Here is an 18,147-nt window from a genome sequence, read left to right as displayed (position 1 = left end):
AGCCTCCCTTCCTTTCTCCCTCCCTCCTCCTTCCTTCTTCCTCTTCCTCTGCCTCCCAGCCCAGGCCCAAGCGGAGGAGGAGGGAGAGGTGCCTGCCTGGCTTGGCGCTCCCTGCGCACGCGCCAAGGCAGCAGGCACTGGTAGGCAGCCACCCACCACCTCCTCCGCCTGGCGCGCCTCCGCGCTGCGCACTTCCTTGGGCCCTGGAGGCAGAGGCAGAGGAGGAGGCTGAGGCGGAGGCGGCTGGCTGCCTGCCTCCTGCCTTGGCGCGTGGGCGGGGGTGGGAGCGCGGCAAGGCAGCCACCCACCTCCTCCTCCGCTTGGGCCTGGGCTGGGAGGCAGAGGAGGAGGGAGGAAGGAGGAAGGAGGGAGGAAGGAAGGAGGAAGGAGGGAGGAAAGAAGGAGGAAGGGGGAGGAAGGAAGGGAGGAGGAGGAGGGAGGAAGGAAGGAGGAAGGGGGAGGAAGGAAGGAAGGAGGGAGGAAGGAGGAAGGGGGAGGAAGGAAGGAGGGAGGAAGGACAAGGAAGAGGAGGAAGAGGATAGTGATGATGATGAAATGAGCCAGCTTCTGAGGCACGACCAATGTAAGTTGATCTGATTTTTACAAACTCATGCGCAGTGAAAAAAACCGAAAGTCCCTTGACCAAGTACACACTTCTGAGAAGTACAGTTGAATCTGAGGGCAAACCCACTTCTTGTTAAATCACCTTGACATATTCAGTATGAAACCCAAAGAGTTTGGTTATGGAATAAGCCTCTGAAATATGCAAGAGATTGCCATGTTAAGTAAAGCCATGTTCAATGCCCAAATGTGCTGTTTGGAATGAGGGGGGGGGGGTGGCAGAAAGGGAAAGTCCATTTCTGTCATCTGTGTAGGAATAATGCCCAAATGTCCTCCATTTTGATCATGCCTAAGAAACATGTATTTATATTAACATTTTTTTAAAACCATCAAATTTTTCCACGGGTCCTCCATTTTTTAAAAAAAGTGCCCTCCATTTGAAAACTTTGTCCTACATTTGTCCTACATTTGTCCCGGTTTGGAGGTCCAGACTTATGGCAACCCTACCCTCTGAGGTCACGAGGTGCCCAGTCATGTGACTGATGTTGGACACTTCATTTTCGACTTCAGAGAGTGACTCATGCCAGTGGCACAGTAGGATGCGTGTGTAGTCAACCTCTTGATATTGCTCTGGAGTACCTGGGAAATTTGGGGAGCTTTAGAGTCAGAATACTTTGGGAGCAGCTTGGAATATTCTGGCCAATGTAGAGCCACCCAGGGTCAGGTTGACACATACACCCCTGCACAGCTAACACTTGCAACTGTCTTTTAACATAATAGGTCTTTTATTACTGCATTTTAGAAATGTCACCTTTTGTGGCTCAGCCAAAAACTGGAAGGGTTGCAGAAGATCTTGTTTCCATGGTCTGCTGCTGCTATTAGAAAGCAGCCCAGGCAGATGCCTCAGAATCCTTATATACAAGGTAGGGCAACTTCAAGGGATGGAGAAGGTTGCATTACTGGATGGGATTACATCTCACTCTCACCACTGTGCTACTGAATATTGGTATGCCACAATTTTCCTTTACAACAAGCCAAGCAGGAAGTAGCTGTTGACTTCTGAACTTGCATTGTCCTTTTGGGAGGATTCTAGATTGTTTTCCAGCTTGAAAACATGGTGTGTGCTCCCTGTGCACCTCATTTTAGAAGTCAATTGTGGCTTTTTTTGGTCAGTGGAATATTTGCTACCATTGGAGATCACACAAATCAGTAAATGGCTACATGAAGCCTGTTTGTTGCCCACCTCTTCCTTGTAAGCATTGTGGTATTCAAAAATGGATGCATGTACCCATACAAGATATTTGGATTCCTCAGGTTTTTTCTTTTTATCTTGAACCAACATTCTGTCTTTTGTGCATTACCAGTATCTCTGTGTCATCTTTTGGACCCTTACAAGTATCCACAGTTACCTGCATTGTTGCTACTCCTCCACAACACATATACTAAGTGAGACTTTCCTTGTTACTCTACAGGTAAGGTCACTCATTTCTGGAAACTAAGGGGCTCGCTCTAGGGGGCTGGAGGTCCCTCTCTCTGGTGCCCTGGTCCTCCAGGGAAGCCTATTGGCTGACTTGCTTGGAGGCAGGGCTCCCTCCCGGCTCCTCCTCCATATGGCCTATATAAGGCCATGTGGCGTCCTCTCGTGGTGCCATTTTAGCTTGGCTCTCCCACCCTCCCTCCTTAGGATTTGTGGATTTTCCTATCACAACTTCTGGGGCAGCAGCATAGGTCATGGATCTGGTGGGTGTGGTTTCCAGGGCTGCGTAGCACTGGATCGGGAGTCCTTTGGGACATGGGAGCACTGAGGGCATGTGTTGTGGCCATTGCGGGGGCCACATCATGGCAACACCTCCTGGTGACTAGGGGCTTGAATGAGAACATGTGATCGGCTGGTTGCATGTCTGCGAGATGACGTTTCCTTAGCCCCTATGTCATCCCAAAGCCTGACCGTGATCAGGCATTTTGGTTCATCAAACAACCGGGGGGTTGTACTGTCCCATGTTCCACACTGGCCTGGAAATGACATGGATGTGACCACTAGAAGGAACTGGAGCAGAGGTTACTACAGTTCAAGTGGCAGGTGTGTGTGAGTCAGCATTTGGGAGCTGTGCATCATGGGACATCTGATGCAACATGCACGGTAGGTGAAGTCAGTCACGGGTACATCATGGGATACAGTATGATGCAACAGGTGCTGGGAATGAAACCAGCCAGGCTTCATTGGTGGCATGGCTGACCCATGACTTCACAGAAGACCACCTATATAAGGGAGAAAGTGACTATCTCCTTGTTGGGTTGTTGTGGTCAGTGGTTGGTGAAGCACTTTGTTTGTATATATAGCTGTGAGTATCCAAGACAGCTGTCTGGTACTCTTGTGCATTCTTGTATATAGCTTGCAACAGGTAATTAAAGCCCTCATGTTTGAGAGAGCCTTGCTGTCTAGCTGTATTATTTCTTCAAGCCGGGAGCTCAAGGCTGAAGCCTGCGTGGGAGGAATTTTTCCTTGCAACCCGAAGCCTTTGCAAACTTCTCTCCAAGAGCCTTTTCGTGGTGTTCTGCCTGTGTGGATCAACTCTGCACATGGTTGTAGTGGACACAGCACATTTCCCTACGCCCCAACATGTACAATGTTCCAGATCCAGACCTCATGCTTTGGGCCAACCCTACCTTGATTGCTGGTTGTTTAATAAAGTTGTGGCCTTTTCTCCATATGCAGATCTTGGTTTCATTGTGGCGGCACCCCTCCTAGGCAATGTAGCTGCACATGGAAAAATGGTATTTCTGCTGCCTTTGGTTATACTGTCCTAAGGCTATAGACTAACTAGATCAACTTCCAAGATTTGCTGACCACCAGAAACAAACACACAGGACATAACCATGCTTAACTATTATATAACACAGTAATATTTATCTGGATTTTCCTAAGATGGTAAGAATTCAAGTACATTCCTGTTCTCCTATTCAGAGTTCTAATGGGTAAGAAAGGATGAGTGTGCCACTCTACCTGCCAGCGGATCAAGACGGATGTGGTCGTGTGAGGAGTCACTGACAAGATGATGGGAGCTTCTTCTGGGGCTGAGGGAAGACAAAAGATGTGGGACACAAGCAGGAACAACCAAACTCTTCTTTCTTTTTTCATTGAAGTGCACAGGTAAATGGAAAATGGTAGACTATAGCAAATTGGCAGGTTATGATAACAATTGTGCATACAGTGATTACCATTTTGTAGGATATTGGTCGATTTTGTGATTCTGAAGCAGAGAGAAAACCCTTTTTGATGATGCAACATTTCCTTGATGTGGAATAACTTGGGTCCAATTGGTAATAAGTTTACATTATTCACTGCACAACCCACCCCATCTGTATTACTCTGTGATCCTTTCATGGGTCATTTGATTGTGCTTAATAATGCTCTTTCACCTTAACTTCAGCCTACCCCATCTACCAACATCTTTCACATTTTATGACAGTCTCTATTCTTATGAGTGGAGGAAAAAGATCTCTTGCTGAAGTATGTCATAATCCAGTGAGTTCACATACCAGCCTGTAGAGTGGTGAGTGACTCTGACTCTTCACTGTACTCGCTGTCACCAATGTCATTGGTTGCCTTGACTCGGAATTTGTAGGTGGTGAAAGGCTTCAGCCTGCAAAGGGAGAACATGGTACTAAGCTTGGTTTTGGAAAAGTCCAAGATAAATCCTGATCCAGTGCTCTTGTTGCCTTCTGTTTTCCCTAATATTTTCACTTCTTAGCCAATAAGCTCTTCCTAAGGACTTCAGAAAAAACAACATTGAGATAACTGTGTGACCTTATGGCTAACTCCCATTCCAGGCATAGTAAAAAGGCAATGGAAAATCTCAGGTTTTTGGTAAGAGGGTATTTTCAGGCTTAGTAAGAGTGAGACAAAGAAGAGATTTTCCAAATGGTGAGCTAAGCAAAGCCTTAGTTAGTTAGTTAGTTAGTTAATATCCTGTCTTCCTTAAAGACTGGGATGCAAGACAATTTACATGATTGAAAAGCAGAAGCCTGGATGATCCAAATCTGGCCATGGAACAGACTGACAAAATCAGAAGAGCCAACCTTGACAATGCCACCTTTCTTTTTCAATAAATGGCTCCTAACAACCCATCTGTTGGTAACTCACCTGTTAACTATGAAGGATGTTGTGTTGTGGTTGACAGAGGCAGAATGCAACAACCATTTCCCATCAGGGAGTTCCCGTGTTTGCACAGTGTAATACCGGACTGGGGAGAGCCCATCACTGCCTGGCTCCCATGATAGTAGCACATTCCTTGCCTTGACATCTTCCTGCAATACAACTGGCTTGCTGGGAGGTTGGGGACGGTCTAGTGAGATTAAAAAAGGCACAGGTTGCTGAAGGATGCAAGCATGGGGTGAAAACAGCTGCAGTAATAACCGCATAGATGCAGTGACATGTGTAAATCCCATTGGCTAGGAAAGAGTTTACTTTGAGCAGGGCTGTATTTTTTACAAGGAATTTTCAAGAATCCTGCCTTTTTACTGTATATGCTTTGCGGATGGAGTCTAGAAATGTTTTTTTCTCTTATCTAATCCAAACCAAACCATATCCAGTTGGCTCACAACAAGCTATACTGGTCTGCAAATTAGAGATGTTAGTTTCCTGCATATGAGATATTCATTGTGTTCCTATGTATCCTAATTTTTATTTTTAAAATGGTATTTCTGTGTTCAAGAAAGTAAGGCTTTCTACATTTTTGTGTGCTGCTCCTATAGGTGTTACTAAAAAGAGAAAAGCATGGTATCTCCACAAAACAGACAGGACTGCACAACCTTTCCATAGTCCATTTGTATTGACTAGTCTTCTTGTACAGGTATAGCAGGATTGGAAGTAGATAGGTTTAAAAATAACTAAATACAATCAGAAGAACTCATAAGAAACATTAATAAACTGACTGCAGAAGGTGATGGTGAAGGAACAGGCTTTCAGGTATTCCTTATGGGTATTTTTCTTTATAACAAGCTTCATTATTAATCTTGTGCTTGAGAATTACAAGGAGAACATGCTCAGTGACTTATCAAGGAATAAGAAACATAAAATAGGGATAAAATAAACATTTACAAGAAGTCAGAAAACATCATAGGAATGACCATATTATGAACCCTCTTGAATGGCTACTTTTTACACATCCCAAGTACACTCCAAGCAGGTGGCTGTGTGTGGGAAAAATCTCATATTTTCCTTGTAGTATGTGAGAAACTATAGTTTCTCTGCAACAGGCTTACTAGTATTGAAGGTGTCTACTACAACTAAATTGTGGGTGGTTGTTGTTTGATAAGATTGTCTGGAAAGCCCCTAAATATGTCTTATTAACTAAATAAAATTACCACTTCACAATTTTCTGTTTCTATTAAATGTGTTGGACCTATAGGGGAACATAAAAGATTTTAGTTAACACTTTTGTAGGATAATAGATTGACTATCTAGCTACAACTTGAGAGGCTGAGATCCATATAGACTCAGGGTACACCACCTTCCTCTTTATGTTAGGCAACATAGTGATATAATTATTCACTAATTTTCTTTTCAAAGGAGGCAAAAAGTAATTTTAGCAATTTTCTCCCCACGGTGAGAAAGTTTTCAAACATTTTGCAGTTTTGGAAGACTATTCACAAATTGCAGCTTATCCTGTGCAAAATTCATTTAGTTGTTTTGTACAGAAAGCAGCATTTTTTGCACAGGCAGCAGCCCTTTTCTGTACAGAAAATAATGGCAGATGACCTTCTGTTTAATACTTTCCATCTTCGTTCCCCCCCCCCCCCCCCAAAACTCTCTTCCTCCGTTATTTTTTTTGTGAAGAAAAAAAAATAGAGGCATTTCTACCTTTTCTCAAATGGAAAGAAAAGAAGGTGGGCAAAAGTGGTTTGCCAAAAGTGGTTTGACTTGGGTCCAAACTATCTTAGAGACCGCCTCCTCCCGTACAATCCTCCCCGCGCTCTCCGGTCCTCTGGGAGGAACTTACTACAGCCTCTAAAATCTAGGCTTGCGGCAACCTCCCAGAGGGCGTTCTCTGCTGTCGCCCCCAAACTCTGGAACGACCTGCCGGATGAGATCCGTCAGATAACATCATTAGACAGCTTTAAAAAAGCGGTCAAGACGGATCTCTTCCGGCAGGCCTTTCCAGATTAACCATCCCGGCCCAGGTTCCCTGATTCCCTCATTCCTCCCGTGGCCCCATCTTAGTGATGGTTGAGGATCAACAGAGGGATATCAGGGTTTTTAGTTTTAACTGCTGGTTTTATGCTTGTATTGTGTTTTTAATATGTTATACTGTTTAATACTGTCTTAAGGGGGGGAGGGATAAAGTGTTTTTTTAATTGTCATATTCTATATTTTACTGTTGTTAACCGCCCGGATTGGTTTGCCAGAGGGCGGTATACAAATAAATATTATTATTATTATTATTATTATTATTATTATTATTATTAAAAAAAAAACCAAGAAGAAATTAATTTTGCAGCTTCCCTACTATTCTTCCACTTAAACTTGATACCTCTGATGTCTCTGACATCTTGTTCAAAGAATTCAGGGGAAAGAGACATATGATTGCATCTCATTTTTAATTTGGGCCTGAAGTGGTACGATTCCAGATAGAATGACTTGATATTGCACTGTCTCTCTCTCCACACACTTCTGTATGCTTATATGCACTTGTGTCATTTTTGAAAAAAAACTACACTATGTAAGAAACCTCTTTCTGAATCTAATCAATTAGCATTATTACACAGAAAGTTATACCATAGCTCTTTTCTTGGTGTGCTTAATCAATTTATTCCCTGCACTAAACTTTTTGGATGTAGGCACACATTAAAAAGATTATGCTCCCTCCTTGCCATATGTGGTAGAGTCTAGAATTTTACCAACTCATTCTCTATCACACAGGTTCACTCTCATACATAGTGCATCCCATTGAAGATCTTTCTTCCCACTACATCCCATGTTTCCCTTCCTGGCAAAATTACCTCTCTTCTCTGTAGTGACCACCAGTGCCTCTGCTGCTTCACCCCAACCCTTTCGGGTCTGTGCTGTGATACGGAAGAGGTATGTGGACTCAGGCTTAAGACCAGTAGCAGTAAACTGGCGAGCACTGGGGTTGAGGACCTCCACATTGGCTGAATTGGCAGTTGTGGTGTTGAGGCGATGGGTGATCTGGTAAGCTGGACATAATTTGAACACAGTGTGGTTAGAAAATGTTTGGGAAAAGGAAAATTCTCCCCTATGCCCATCCTTCATATGATCAAAGCAGGAACATATCATTGTAAAAGAAGGAAACTGGAATCACAGAATGGGATTTTAAGACAGTAGTGGCCCACAATTTACCCACAAGTAAAATGGGTTAGTCTCTTTTATCTCACCATAGTGCCTCTGATGACACTAAGTGACATCCAAAATGGTTGAGAAAAGACTGGAGATAGAACTAGTGATTCCTTGAGTCACCCTGGTCTTTGGTACCTGCTTACCTAGAATTATACCATTTGGAGCAGCTGGTGGCTGCCAGATTAGCCGTACAGAAGTTGTTCTAACTTCAGGGAAAAGAATGCCAACTGGGGGTCCAGGCACTGGAATACAACAATACAAGAGAGAATGGGGTGCTTAGATTGTGCTGTCAGGTAGAACACGTATACCTACACAAGTAAAGAGCACTGAATCTTCATCTAAGTACATGCACAAAAACGCTAAGGTGACAGTAGTTGCTCTATTTTGAGAAGTCAGATTTGGCCACAGTGGTACATGCCTTAGTTACATCATTTGGATTTGTAACACACTCTATGTGGAACTGTTCCCAAACAGCCACAGCCAGGTTGTTAACTAGTGCTGGCTACAGGGAGCACAGAACTCCCTTGTTGCAACAGTTTTATTAGTTGCTGGTCTGTTTGAAGGCACAATTCAAAGTGCTGGTTTTGACCTGTAAAGCCCTAAACAGCTTGGGTCCAGGTTATTTGAAGGTCTTTTTCTCATAAAATGAGCCCACTAGAGCATTCAGATAATCTGGCGAGGCCCTTCTCTTTGTCCCACCACTCTCTCCAGCTTGTTTGTTGAGAACAAGGGAGAGGGGGGCTTTCTCAGTGACTGCTCCCAGGCTTTGAAACTTCCTCCCTAGAGAGACCAGTGGCAGGTAAAAACATTTTTGTGCCATTGGCCTTTTTAAATCAGATGAGGGTTGGGTTTTTAAATGCTATGCAAATCAAGGGGTGTGTGTGTGTGTGTGTGTGTGTGTGTGTGTGTGTGTGTGTATATATATATATATATATATATATATATATCTTTTAAATATTTTAATGTGTATTTTTTAAACTTTTAAAATTCTTTGTTTTTAAAACTTTATACTTATACTTTTAAATGCTCTTGTATTGTTTTTAATTTTTACTGTTTTAAATTTACTGTTAGCCTCCCTGAGTCCCTATATTGGGAGAAAAGTAGGATATAAGTACATAAAAAGTAGGATATAAGTACATAAAATAATAATAATAAAATAATATTTGTATATTTGGGTTTTGGGGCTGTTCTTGGGAATGCTAAGTGGTTGCTGATGCAGGATTAAGGCTTTAGAAAAGGAACAGAAAATCAAAGTCACATTCCCTCTGGGGCTGACTAAGTAATCTCTTGGTAGTCGCATGTAAAAAGTGGTTAGGGCAATGGCAGGCATAGTCAGAAACCAAACTGGGCAGGACTGACTTCCTCTTTCCACACTCCCTCCCCCTCTATCTTTCCCTCCTCTTCCCTGTTTTTTGGGAGGCTGCTGGTTCCTAGGAGGACAGACTGCTCTTTTGACATGTCTCAATAGATCGTTAGCAAGGGGTTTATGAAATTAAGTTGAAGTTCAGATTTTACCTTGGCTATGAAATCTCACCCTCTCTATCTACAATAAGAGGACAATAATACCAACATACTGTATCATAGAGATTTGTTGTAAGAATTGCAACAAAACAATACAATACAAATGAAGCACTTTGAGTGCGCAACAATAATCTGTTTGTTGTTGTTGTTGCTGTTGTGTGCCTTCAAGTCATTTCCAACTTATGTCAACCCTAAAGTGAATCTATCATGGGGTTTTCTTGGCAAGATTTGTTCAGATGAGGTTTGCCATTGCCTTCCCCTGAGGCTGAAAGAGTGTCACTTACCCAAGGCCACAGTACTAAGAATTGCTAATATCTCAGCAAACAGTACAATCATAAGTGATTTCCTTGGTCCTCATCAAAAGTTGTTGTGTATTATCAGAATTGGTGCTTCTTTTTCTTTGCTTTGCATAGCATTCAAGCATCACACCAGTACCTCTGTTTTTCCTACATCTTCTTTCCTTGGGTTACCCCCTCTCTCCTTCTTTCAAATGGTAATTCTGGCCAGTAGATAGAAGGTTGCTAGATACCTACCATCATCCAGTGTGCGCTCAAGAATGGGTGGATTACTGGGCACACCATCACCGATGCGGGTGAAAGCCAGCACCCGGATCTCATAGAGGACATACTTGCCCAAGCCTGTCAGCTGGGCACTCCGTGAGGCATTGCCTTCCACCAACCAGAACTGGGCCCTGGCATCTGAATCCTTCTCTTTATACATAACCTAAAAGAATAAGAGAGATGCATATAGCCAGCAAAGAAAGGAGAAGTACTGGGTCTCCCTTCTCCAGGTCTTTCAGTATTACTACTTACTACTCCACCCCATGCACCTCAGGAAATAGGCTTAAGTCTACAAAAGCTCTTTCTACCAGCTTCTTTCTTTCAGTTAGTCTCAAAGGTGCTACAAGATCCCTTTGCATACTGATTTCTCAGACTAACAAGGCTATGTCTCTGAATTCTACCTGTGGTATTGTGAGTGGGAGGCATTCTTTCCTGAAAAATTGGTATGGTAACATTCTTCCACAACAAGAGGGACAGTCAGAAAATTAGGGCATTTTGAAAGTGGCCAAGGCATGAGACTGGGCTGTAGATGAAAAGGATTAGTGAGTAAAAGCTGTTAAAACATGTAGCTTGGGAGAGATGAGCATAAGGATAGAGAGAACAGCTATTTCCAGTCTCTCAATCTTGCATGTGCTCATTCATAAATCCACTTGTCTCTGTAAGAATGAATTTTTAAAAAAGCTGCTTAGAAATTCATATGTCAATGCATACTTTTAAAAAATCTTCTTAAGAACATGCATTACTAACTGTATTTTACTCTAAAATACACACTTTAAGTATATTTTAGCATTTTTGAGATAAAAACTGTACAGTGAAATTCAGAAGAGTGTCAGTCTAATCTGATCATTAGTCCAGGAGCTATGGACCAGGTCAGTTTTCATCAGAATTTACCAAGGCAGAATTTCTCAAACATCTCTAGAAGGACAAAGTGGAGGACAGGGATAGCAGGGGGTCTGCAGGTATACACCAAGATTCAGTGCACTAAGGAAGACAGTGAGGTTATGATTGAAATTACAGGAGGCTTCAGGCAATGGATGAAGAATATCCTCAAATCTTGGTGTATAAAAAATGGTTCAAGACAGTTGGCTACTTGCCAGGGAAGGGGCCACTGTTTCCATTACCTACCTTGTAGCCTAGTACAAGTCCATTTCGGTCACCTTCGGGAATGTCATTCCATCGCACCAGCATGGAGGTGGATGTAGTTGCCAGGGCTGAGATATTGGTGGGTCCTGATGAAGGAACTGTATGTACAAAGGGAAGAACAGAAGGAAGAAAAACCTGACACTTAATTGGTTTGTCTGAGCTGGGTTGGTGAAAATCAACATACACAGCCCAAACCTTCACACATAAAGTTCCAAGCAGGTGGTGAGAGGCCTGCCAGACTGTCTTAAGGGCTAGTGACAAGGCTGGGGTGCAGAGGATACCTGACTCCCGGGTTCGCCCCACCACGGTCTGACTCCATGGCCCGGGCCCAATGGCATTGAAGGCTTGCACCTGCAGTCGGTACTCAGTCCATTCTTCCAGGTCCTCAATGGTGAATTCACGCTCCATGCGGTCATGGATGGTGTTGGTCATTGTGCGGCTCCGGCCGTCTAAGCGTGAATAGCGCAACCGGTAGCCCACAGACTCTGGGCTGCCATTGTACTCTATCTCTGGGAGGGGCTGGGGAAACAAAGGGAGCATTTTTGCCAGTCTCCAACCTATCCTTTTCCAGAATTTTTCCTCTCTTAAAGATGTCACATCTTCCCAGAACTCCCTAAGTGATGCCCAAATTTTATAAAATTCCATGAGTTTCCCAAGGATATTTAAGTAAATATTTATTTATTGGCAAATTGTCAGTTTTCTTCAGATGAAAAAACAAATACATAAACAAATAAATGAACAAACAACTAGGTAATAAAATCCTAGGACTGGAAAAAGAAATTCATTATTGTTATTTCCTCTCTTTTTTAAATATTAATTTTTGTTTGTTTGCATATTTGTTTGCCTATTTATTTTTCAATATCAAGACTGAAAAACAAATCTAATTATTGGAGCTGACTCTTCTGCCTTGTTGTTTACAGAACAGAAGCCATTCTGCACCCCACAGTCTATACCCTACTCCCGCCCTACTTCCAATTCTTATTTCTTGTCCTGGGCCTACAATGATATGCATTTTCATGGGCTTCAGTTCCTGAAAACCTCTCCAGAAACAGAGGCATCATTTTGAACCAGTGGATTTCTGCAGACCTCAGTTTCTTCATAGTAGAAACCTGTGAACAGCATGCTGCAAGTTTGCTGTCTGGAATTGAGACAGGTCCAGATGATGGCACTAAGTGTTTAAAGAGAAGAACAAAAAGGAGAAGGACAAGAATCACACTTCCATCACTGATGTTTGCTTAATGTGGAACACAATGCCACCTCTATCTGTGATAAAATTCAGTGATACTGCTGTTTCTACTCACAGTAACAGGAGTTCACAGGTTTCTGCCATGAGGAAATTGAGGTCTGAGGAAATCAATTGATTAAAAATGGCACTTATCTTGACACAACCGGTGTCACAGAATTCCTTTTTTTAGAGGATCAGTGGCTTTCCCTCTGAGGAAGCCTAGACTAGTTGAAACATAGGGAAAGTCCTAACTTTTGCATACCCTTATTCATTTTATATCTATACCCAATGGTGAAACTAGCTTTCACCAGAACTGCTACCCTCATTGACTCCCTCTGACTTTTTGATTTCAGATCCATCTTAGGAAACATTTTATTTGACTTGCCTGGTTACAAACATCAGGGTAACTGATCTGCTGTGATTCAGCTCCCATTGTTGCTTCTTCACTCTCTCGTTTTCTTCTAACTCCTTTCCCTCAACAAACAATAATAGCCTCTAGTGCTCCTTATATAACTGCTCACCATCCATCGCAGCCAGAGGCTGGTTTCGCTGGCTGTTCGCAGTGTAATATTGGCAGGAGCTATGTCAGGTGGGGCCTGCAATGTCTGGATCCTGCGGGAAGGCAGGCTGGGTGGGCTTGTGCCTACGATGTTCACCTGTCGCATGCGGAAGCTGGTAGGAAGAAAGCAGATGGATTAGTCAGATCTTGGGAGTAACTACAAATTTGTAGTTGTAGTTACTACAACTTGCAGCTTTTAATTCACTTTCTTTTTGCAATAACTTTACTCCTTCTGTGGCACAATTGTACCATTTAAATTTTTAAAGTTCCAAGGGTGTGGGCTCAATAAATGATGGAGGAGGAATATCACATAGTTCAAGTGCTACTTCATGCTACTATCTCATGCTCTATTGTGAAGGCTGAGGAACTGAAAATGTAGACTGTAGGAGAGTGTGTTTGGTACCATAAATCAAAAGATGTGTGTGTGTGTTTTAAAGTAACTAAAAACAGTTATTTTGTTACAGACTGCCGAAAAGCGATGGTCTCCTGCCGCCGCTGGTTGCTGCGTCCGGGAACCGCAGCAGCCAAATGGCGCGGTTCCCAGACGCAGCAAAGAAGGAGCACAAAAATTGCGCTCCTTCCTGGGCCCCGGATGTGACGCCGTGACATTCAAGATGGCTACATCAAGATGGCGACGGCCGTGTGGAACGGCGACCACCATTTCGTACAGACTCAGTCCGTGCTAGAGTTAGGGGCATCTGGAACAGACAACCCTTTCTAACCCTAGCACAGACTGAGTCCGTCCTAGGGTGCCCATCTGTAACGGGCCAGTGTAATGGAAATGAACTACTTTTTAGGCCTTGTAAGGATAATAGGAATTACTTAATTTAAAAGTGAATGTGCCAAGCTTTGGAATCAGTGGTGGGAAAAGATTGAAGTGACACAGGAAAAGGTTCCTCATCCGTGTGTTGAACTTTCCCACACACAGGCTTCAAATGACCTCTAGAAGCTCTTCTATTATTTCCCCTTCCACTGAAAGCCTTGCATAGAAATATGGCTTTATTAGGGTAGCCTTATAGGCCATTTTCTTTCCTCATCAGTCCAGTCTTTAGATTTTGAGAGAAAAGGTAGGGGGTCTTTAATGAATTTTATAAGCTTCATTGTCTAACCTGAGGGAGCTATCATAAAAGATAAGGAGGCCTGGTTTCCTCTGACTTTCTCTTATTTGATTAACCTTTATTAAACCTACCTTTGTTCTGGAGGAAAACATTCAGTCTCTTGCTAATGCAAATGTAAAGTGAACCCCTTGTTTGGCAGGTTACTTGCCATCCACCACAGAAACTCATGTGTTGGGTATTGTGGAAAAGCACTCACAGTGGACAGGTCTATCAGAAACATTGTCTATTTCCAACATGCCTCTCCATGGAAGTTGTTGTGGAGCAACTAAGGAAGAGAAAGTTGCCCTGTTTTTGGGCTTCCTGGAAGCACCTGGTTGGACTCTGGGAGCAGAAGAATTCTAGCATTTTGGTCTCATCTTTTCATAAGCTCTTGGGCATCTCCAGCAAAAGAAACATAGAGCAGGGCCATTATGAATCTCTTTCCCTCTTTCCCTTAACTAGCACTCACCTGTAGTATGTGTAGGGATTGAGATTGGGCACTTCCATGGAACGGGCATCTGGCTCATTAGACAACTGGTGGATGAGGGCCCATTCTTCACTCTCACCAGTCTGACCCACCTGGAGGTCAAGCAAAGCAATAGGATTAGGGTGGATAGGACTGCCACTTTATAGACCACTGCTTCTGTCTCTCTCTCTCTCTCACACACACACACAGTAAAAATACATTAGCTAAACTTGTAGTGTTGTGTTCTCAGAGACTGAAAAGCATGACTGCTTATGTATGATAATCTTACAATGCAAGTAAATATTTGGGCAAATTAAAAAAACAAATAATCATAGCAATCTCATCACTTTAGAGATCTTTGAGAGAATAAATTGCTGCCGTGTTATCATTACCGTTGACTGATAAACTGCTGCAACACCCCCCACCCCCCAAGGTATATTCATAGTTGTTCTAAATAAATGCACAAAAATACAGAAGGGAATTATAAACGTAACACATTTCACTTAAGAGGACTTAATGGAAATATGCTAAAATCTGTTGGTAAGAATGACTGCTGCCTCCCCACAGGACTTGAGATTTCACCAGGCACTATGCACGAAATCTCAAATGTATCTCTGCAGGAAGGAAGAGAAAACTAAAATAGTAGTAGTAGTAGTAGTAGTAGTAAAATAAAATAGTAACAAAACAAAATAAAAAGATTAAATATCCACCATGACAAATTTGCATTAGCATTAAACTCCATGCTTACGCAGTATATAACAACAGACTAAAGGCAGACAAAACACAGCTTCTATTTTCTGTTATCTTCTATTTCCCATGTTAACCCTTAGTTTGCCATACTCTTTCTTCTCTCCTTGCCATGTAGTTCTTGAACAATCTTAGCCACTTTGTACTTTGGAAAAAAACAACATGCAAATTTAATTTTTGTATCGTATTGGGAATGGAGAAAAAGAGGTCACAAATTTTGGTGGTGGGAAACGTCTTCCACTGTTATGTCAGCCAGCCAGCCACAGGCTTACCTGAGCCTCTACCTGCCACCTGGAAATAGATGTCTTGCCATCATAACCAGGACGGAACTGAAGTGTGACTGAGCGAGGACCAATGTTGGAGATGCCCAGGTTGGTAGGAGCCCCAGGAAGTTCTTCAAAGAAAGAGAAAGCAAAGACAAAACTTTGTTATCTACAGTGTGAAGATGATACCAATTGACTGCATCCCTTTACATTCTTCACTGAAAGGCATCTTGGCTAAAGTCTGCACTCAAGAGGAAGTTTGCTTCTAATAAGCTAACTATATAAGGGGAAGGTATTGCTTTATTATTTGGGCCTAAATACCCTAAAGGTACCAGATCCTGTCTGACCTTGGAAGCTAAGCAGAGTCAGCCCTGGTTTGTACTTAGATGGGAAGCCACCAATGAATATCAGGTGCCATAGGCTATATTTCAAAGGAAGGAACTGGCAAAACCCCCTCCGAGTATTCCATGCCTTATAAAACCCTATGAAATCCATAGAGGCACTACAAGTCAGTAGGCAATTTGAAGGCAGACACATTGCTTTATAATGCAGGCTTTAGCATGACTTGAGCAGACAGTAGTAGAAGAGATTGAGATGAGTAATATCAAAAGTATCTTTAGAATCAAAATGAAAAAACAGCCAACACAGAATCAAGGACAATACAGGTGCTATGCATGACAGTTGAAGGAAAACGTTATTACCATGGAAAAGCCATTCTCATCAGCCTCAACAACTGCAACCACAAAGTTTTGCTTGTATGCCTGGGCAGGGGCACTGAGTCCTTGTGCAAATATTTTCTATATCTGAAGAGGTTCCATTTCTAGTTATAGCTCTCACTGAAGCCCCATACACAGGAATTAAAAACACAGGAAAAACTCCGATCTTAAGAATGGGTCATGCATCGGTTGCCTCAAAATCTTATAGTCAGGGCCACTAAGGAACAGTCCTGTGTATGAAAAAGATGCTAAGTAAACTGAGAATTTTTCTTCTTCCACAATGTTAGCTTTTACCTTCTAGTGGTCATACTGTAAAAAGCAGCATGTATCACTTTAGATCATAGTCACAGACCTGACTACATCTGATACCCTACCACAATCTGGAAGTCAATGTGTTGGACTACAATTCCCACCACTCCAGCTTGCATGCTAGTGACTGCTGGGGAGTTGGCTCAAAACATCTGAAGGAGGCTAGATCAAGAAAATCTGTTTTAAAAAACACACACCAAATGGCTACTTTATTAAGTAAAAGCGGCTTCAGGGGAAGATAACCTTGACACAAAAAGCATCTTGAGAAACATCTTGAGTGTCTAAGACTTTAAGAAGAAATGGGCAGTCGAGGAAGGATCATGTTCTTATGTTCTCAAAGACACACTTCAAAGAGGGTTAGACAAATGTGTGAAGGATAAGACCGTCAACAAATGTTCACAACAGGACTATAGGGTATGTCCAGGAAGAGAGGTAGTATGTTTGTAAACCAGTTGTCAAGCAGGTTTGCCAGAGTGAAAACTGGAGAGGGCTCCTGTACCTTTAAAAATTGTGTCGGAAAAGGAATTTCAGTACATATAGAAGCCCTCTTCAGTTTTCACTCTGGTAACTCTAACTGTCATGGAAGACAAGTGGGAGGATGCTATAGTCATCATGTCCTCTTCATGGACTTCTCAGAGTCATCTCACTGACTACTAAGAGGCAGGATGGTGGACCAGATAGGAACCTTTGCTGATCTAGCATGAATAAGCACCTTTCTCTCCTGCAATCACTGCAATCATAGATACAAAGGTAATATATCCTTCTTCTCTCAGAGATGCAAACCTAACAGCGTCTAAATATTCTATGATAAAAACTAAATAATTATAAACCTTCCACTCCACGATCAAACTACATTAAATAATACCCAACCCACCCAACGAACAAAATAAGGAACCGGGACGGAAAAACAAGAAGATTCTCAGCAGCCAATTTAGTGGCTTATTAATGATGCATTGTAAGACTTCTGGATCCCTGGATTAGGGCTGAGAATGGTGCAGGTCTCAAACAAATATTTGAAGAGATTCAAATATTCATCAAATGCAAAACTCTCATCTCATGAAGGTCACAAGGAGAGATGACAGTGTTTTCTGTAATTTCTTATTCATTACTTCGATGTTTGTTAATTTAATAACTCTGAAGCCTCGTGAGTGGTTGCTTGTTGTCAGATTGTGAGGAGTATATTATGTGCCTGGATGAATGAGACCCAAACTTGAATTAATTGAATTACTCAAAAGAACAAATATTGAAACTAATTGAGATTGGCAAAGTCAAAGTTCACTCAGACAAACTGAATTAAATCAAATATGGAAAACTATCTGTTCAACAAAGTGAATCTTCAAAATTCTGTTCATGAGGGCTTGAAAAACTAAGCAAAGATTCATCCTTAGAAATGAGCAATACATCCCTTGTTTTCCTCAGTGCTTCTAAAACCAGTTTGATTTGGTCCCTGAAGGCTTGGGTTTTGAAAGTTAAGAAAGTAGCAGCATAAATATATATGAAAGAGCTGCAGTGTATGATATCTAGAATGGAATGATGCCAGCCTTGTCTTGCATGGAGTTGTATACATAGCTTTGAAGAAGTGTGGTGTCAAGCACTTTGTTTAGTGTTTCTCAACATGAAAGG

The 18,147-nt window shown here is 42.3% G+C and overlaps 1 protein-coding gene across 4 annotated transcripts in view; it reads right to left on the bottom strand.

Annotated features, from left to right (window-relative positions):
- The window catches only part of SDK2 (sidekick cell adhesion molecule 2), a 412,765-nt gene that overhangs the window by 39,851 nt on the left and 354,767 nt on the right, over window positions 1-18,147 (bottom strand). For all 4 annotated transcript variants that reach the window (XM_042452124.1, XM_042452127.1, XM_042452125.1 and 1 more), the window contains exons 22-32: window positions 15,509-15,630; window positions 14,493-14,602; window positions 12,889-13,039; window positions 11,424-11,661; window positions 11,125-11,240; window positions 9,973-10,162; window positions 8,062-8,160; window positions 7,564-7,758; window positions 4,706-4,907; window positions 4,102-4,205; window positions 3,566-3,636 (exon numbers count right to left, since the gene is read on the bottom strand). In XM_042452124.1, coding sequence (XP_042308058.1) covers window positions 3,566-3,636; window positions 4,102-4,205; window positions 4,706-4,907; window positions 7,564-7,758; window positions 8,062-8,160; window positions 9,973-10,162; window positions 11,125-11,240; window positions 11,424-11,661; window positions 12,889-13,039; window positions 14,493-14,602; window positions 15,509-15,630 — 1,598 coding nt within the window. The remainder of the gene's footprint in view (window positions 1-3,565; window positions 3,637-4,101; window positions 4,206-4,705; window positions 4,908-7,563; window positions 7,759-8,061; window positions 8,161-9,972; window positions 10,163-11,124; window positions 11,241-11,423; window positions 11,662-12,888; window positions 13,040-14,492; window positions 14,603-15,508; window positions 15,631-18,147) is intronic.

The sequence above is a fragment of the Sceloporus undulatus genome, chromosome 2, assembly GCF_019175285.1.
Source record: "Sceloporus undulatus isolate JIND9_A2432 ecotype Alabama chromosome 2, SceUnd_v1.1, whole genome shotgun sequence".
Lineage (NCBI taxonomy): Eukaryota > Metazoa > Chordata > Lepidosauria > Squamata > Phrynosomatidae > Sceloporus > Sceloporus undulatus.
Note: the sequence above shows the minus strand (reverse complement) of the source record. Positions and strands in the feature narration are given on the sequence as shown.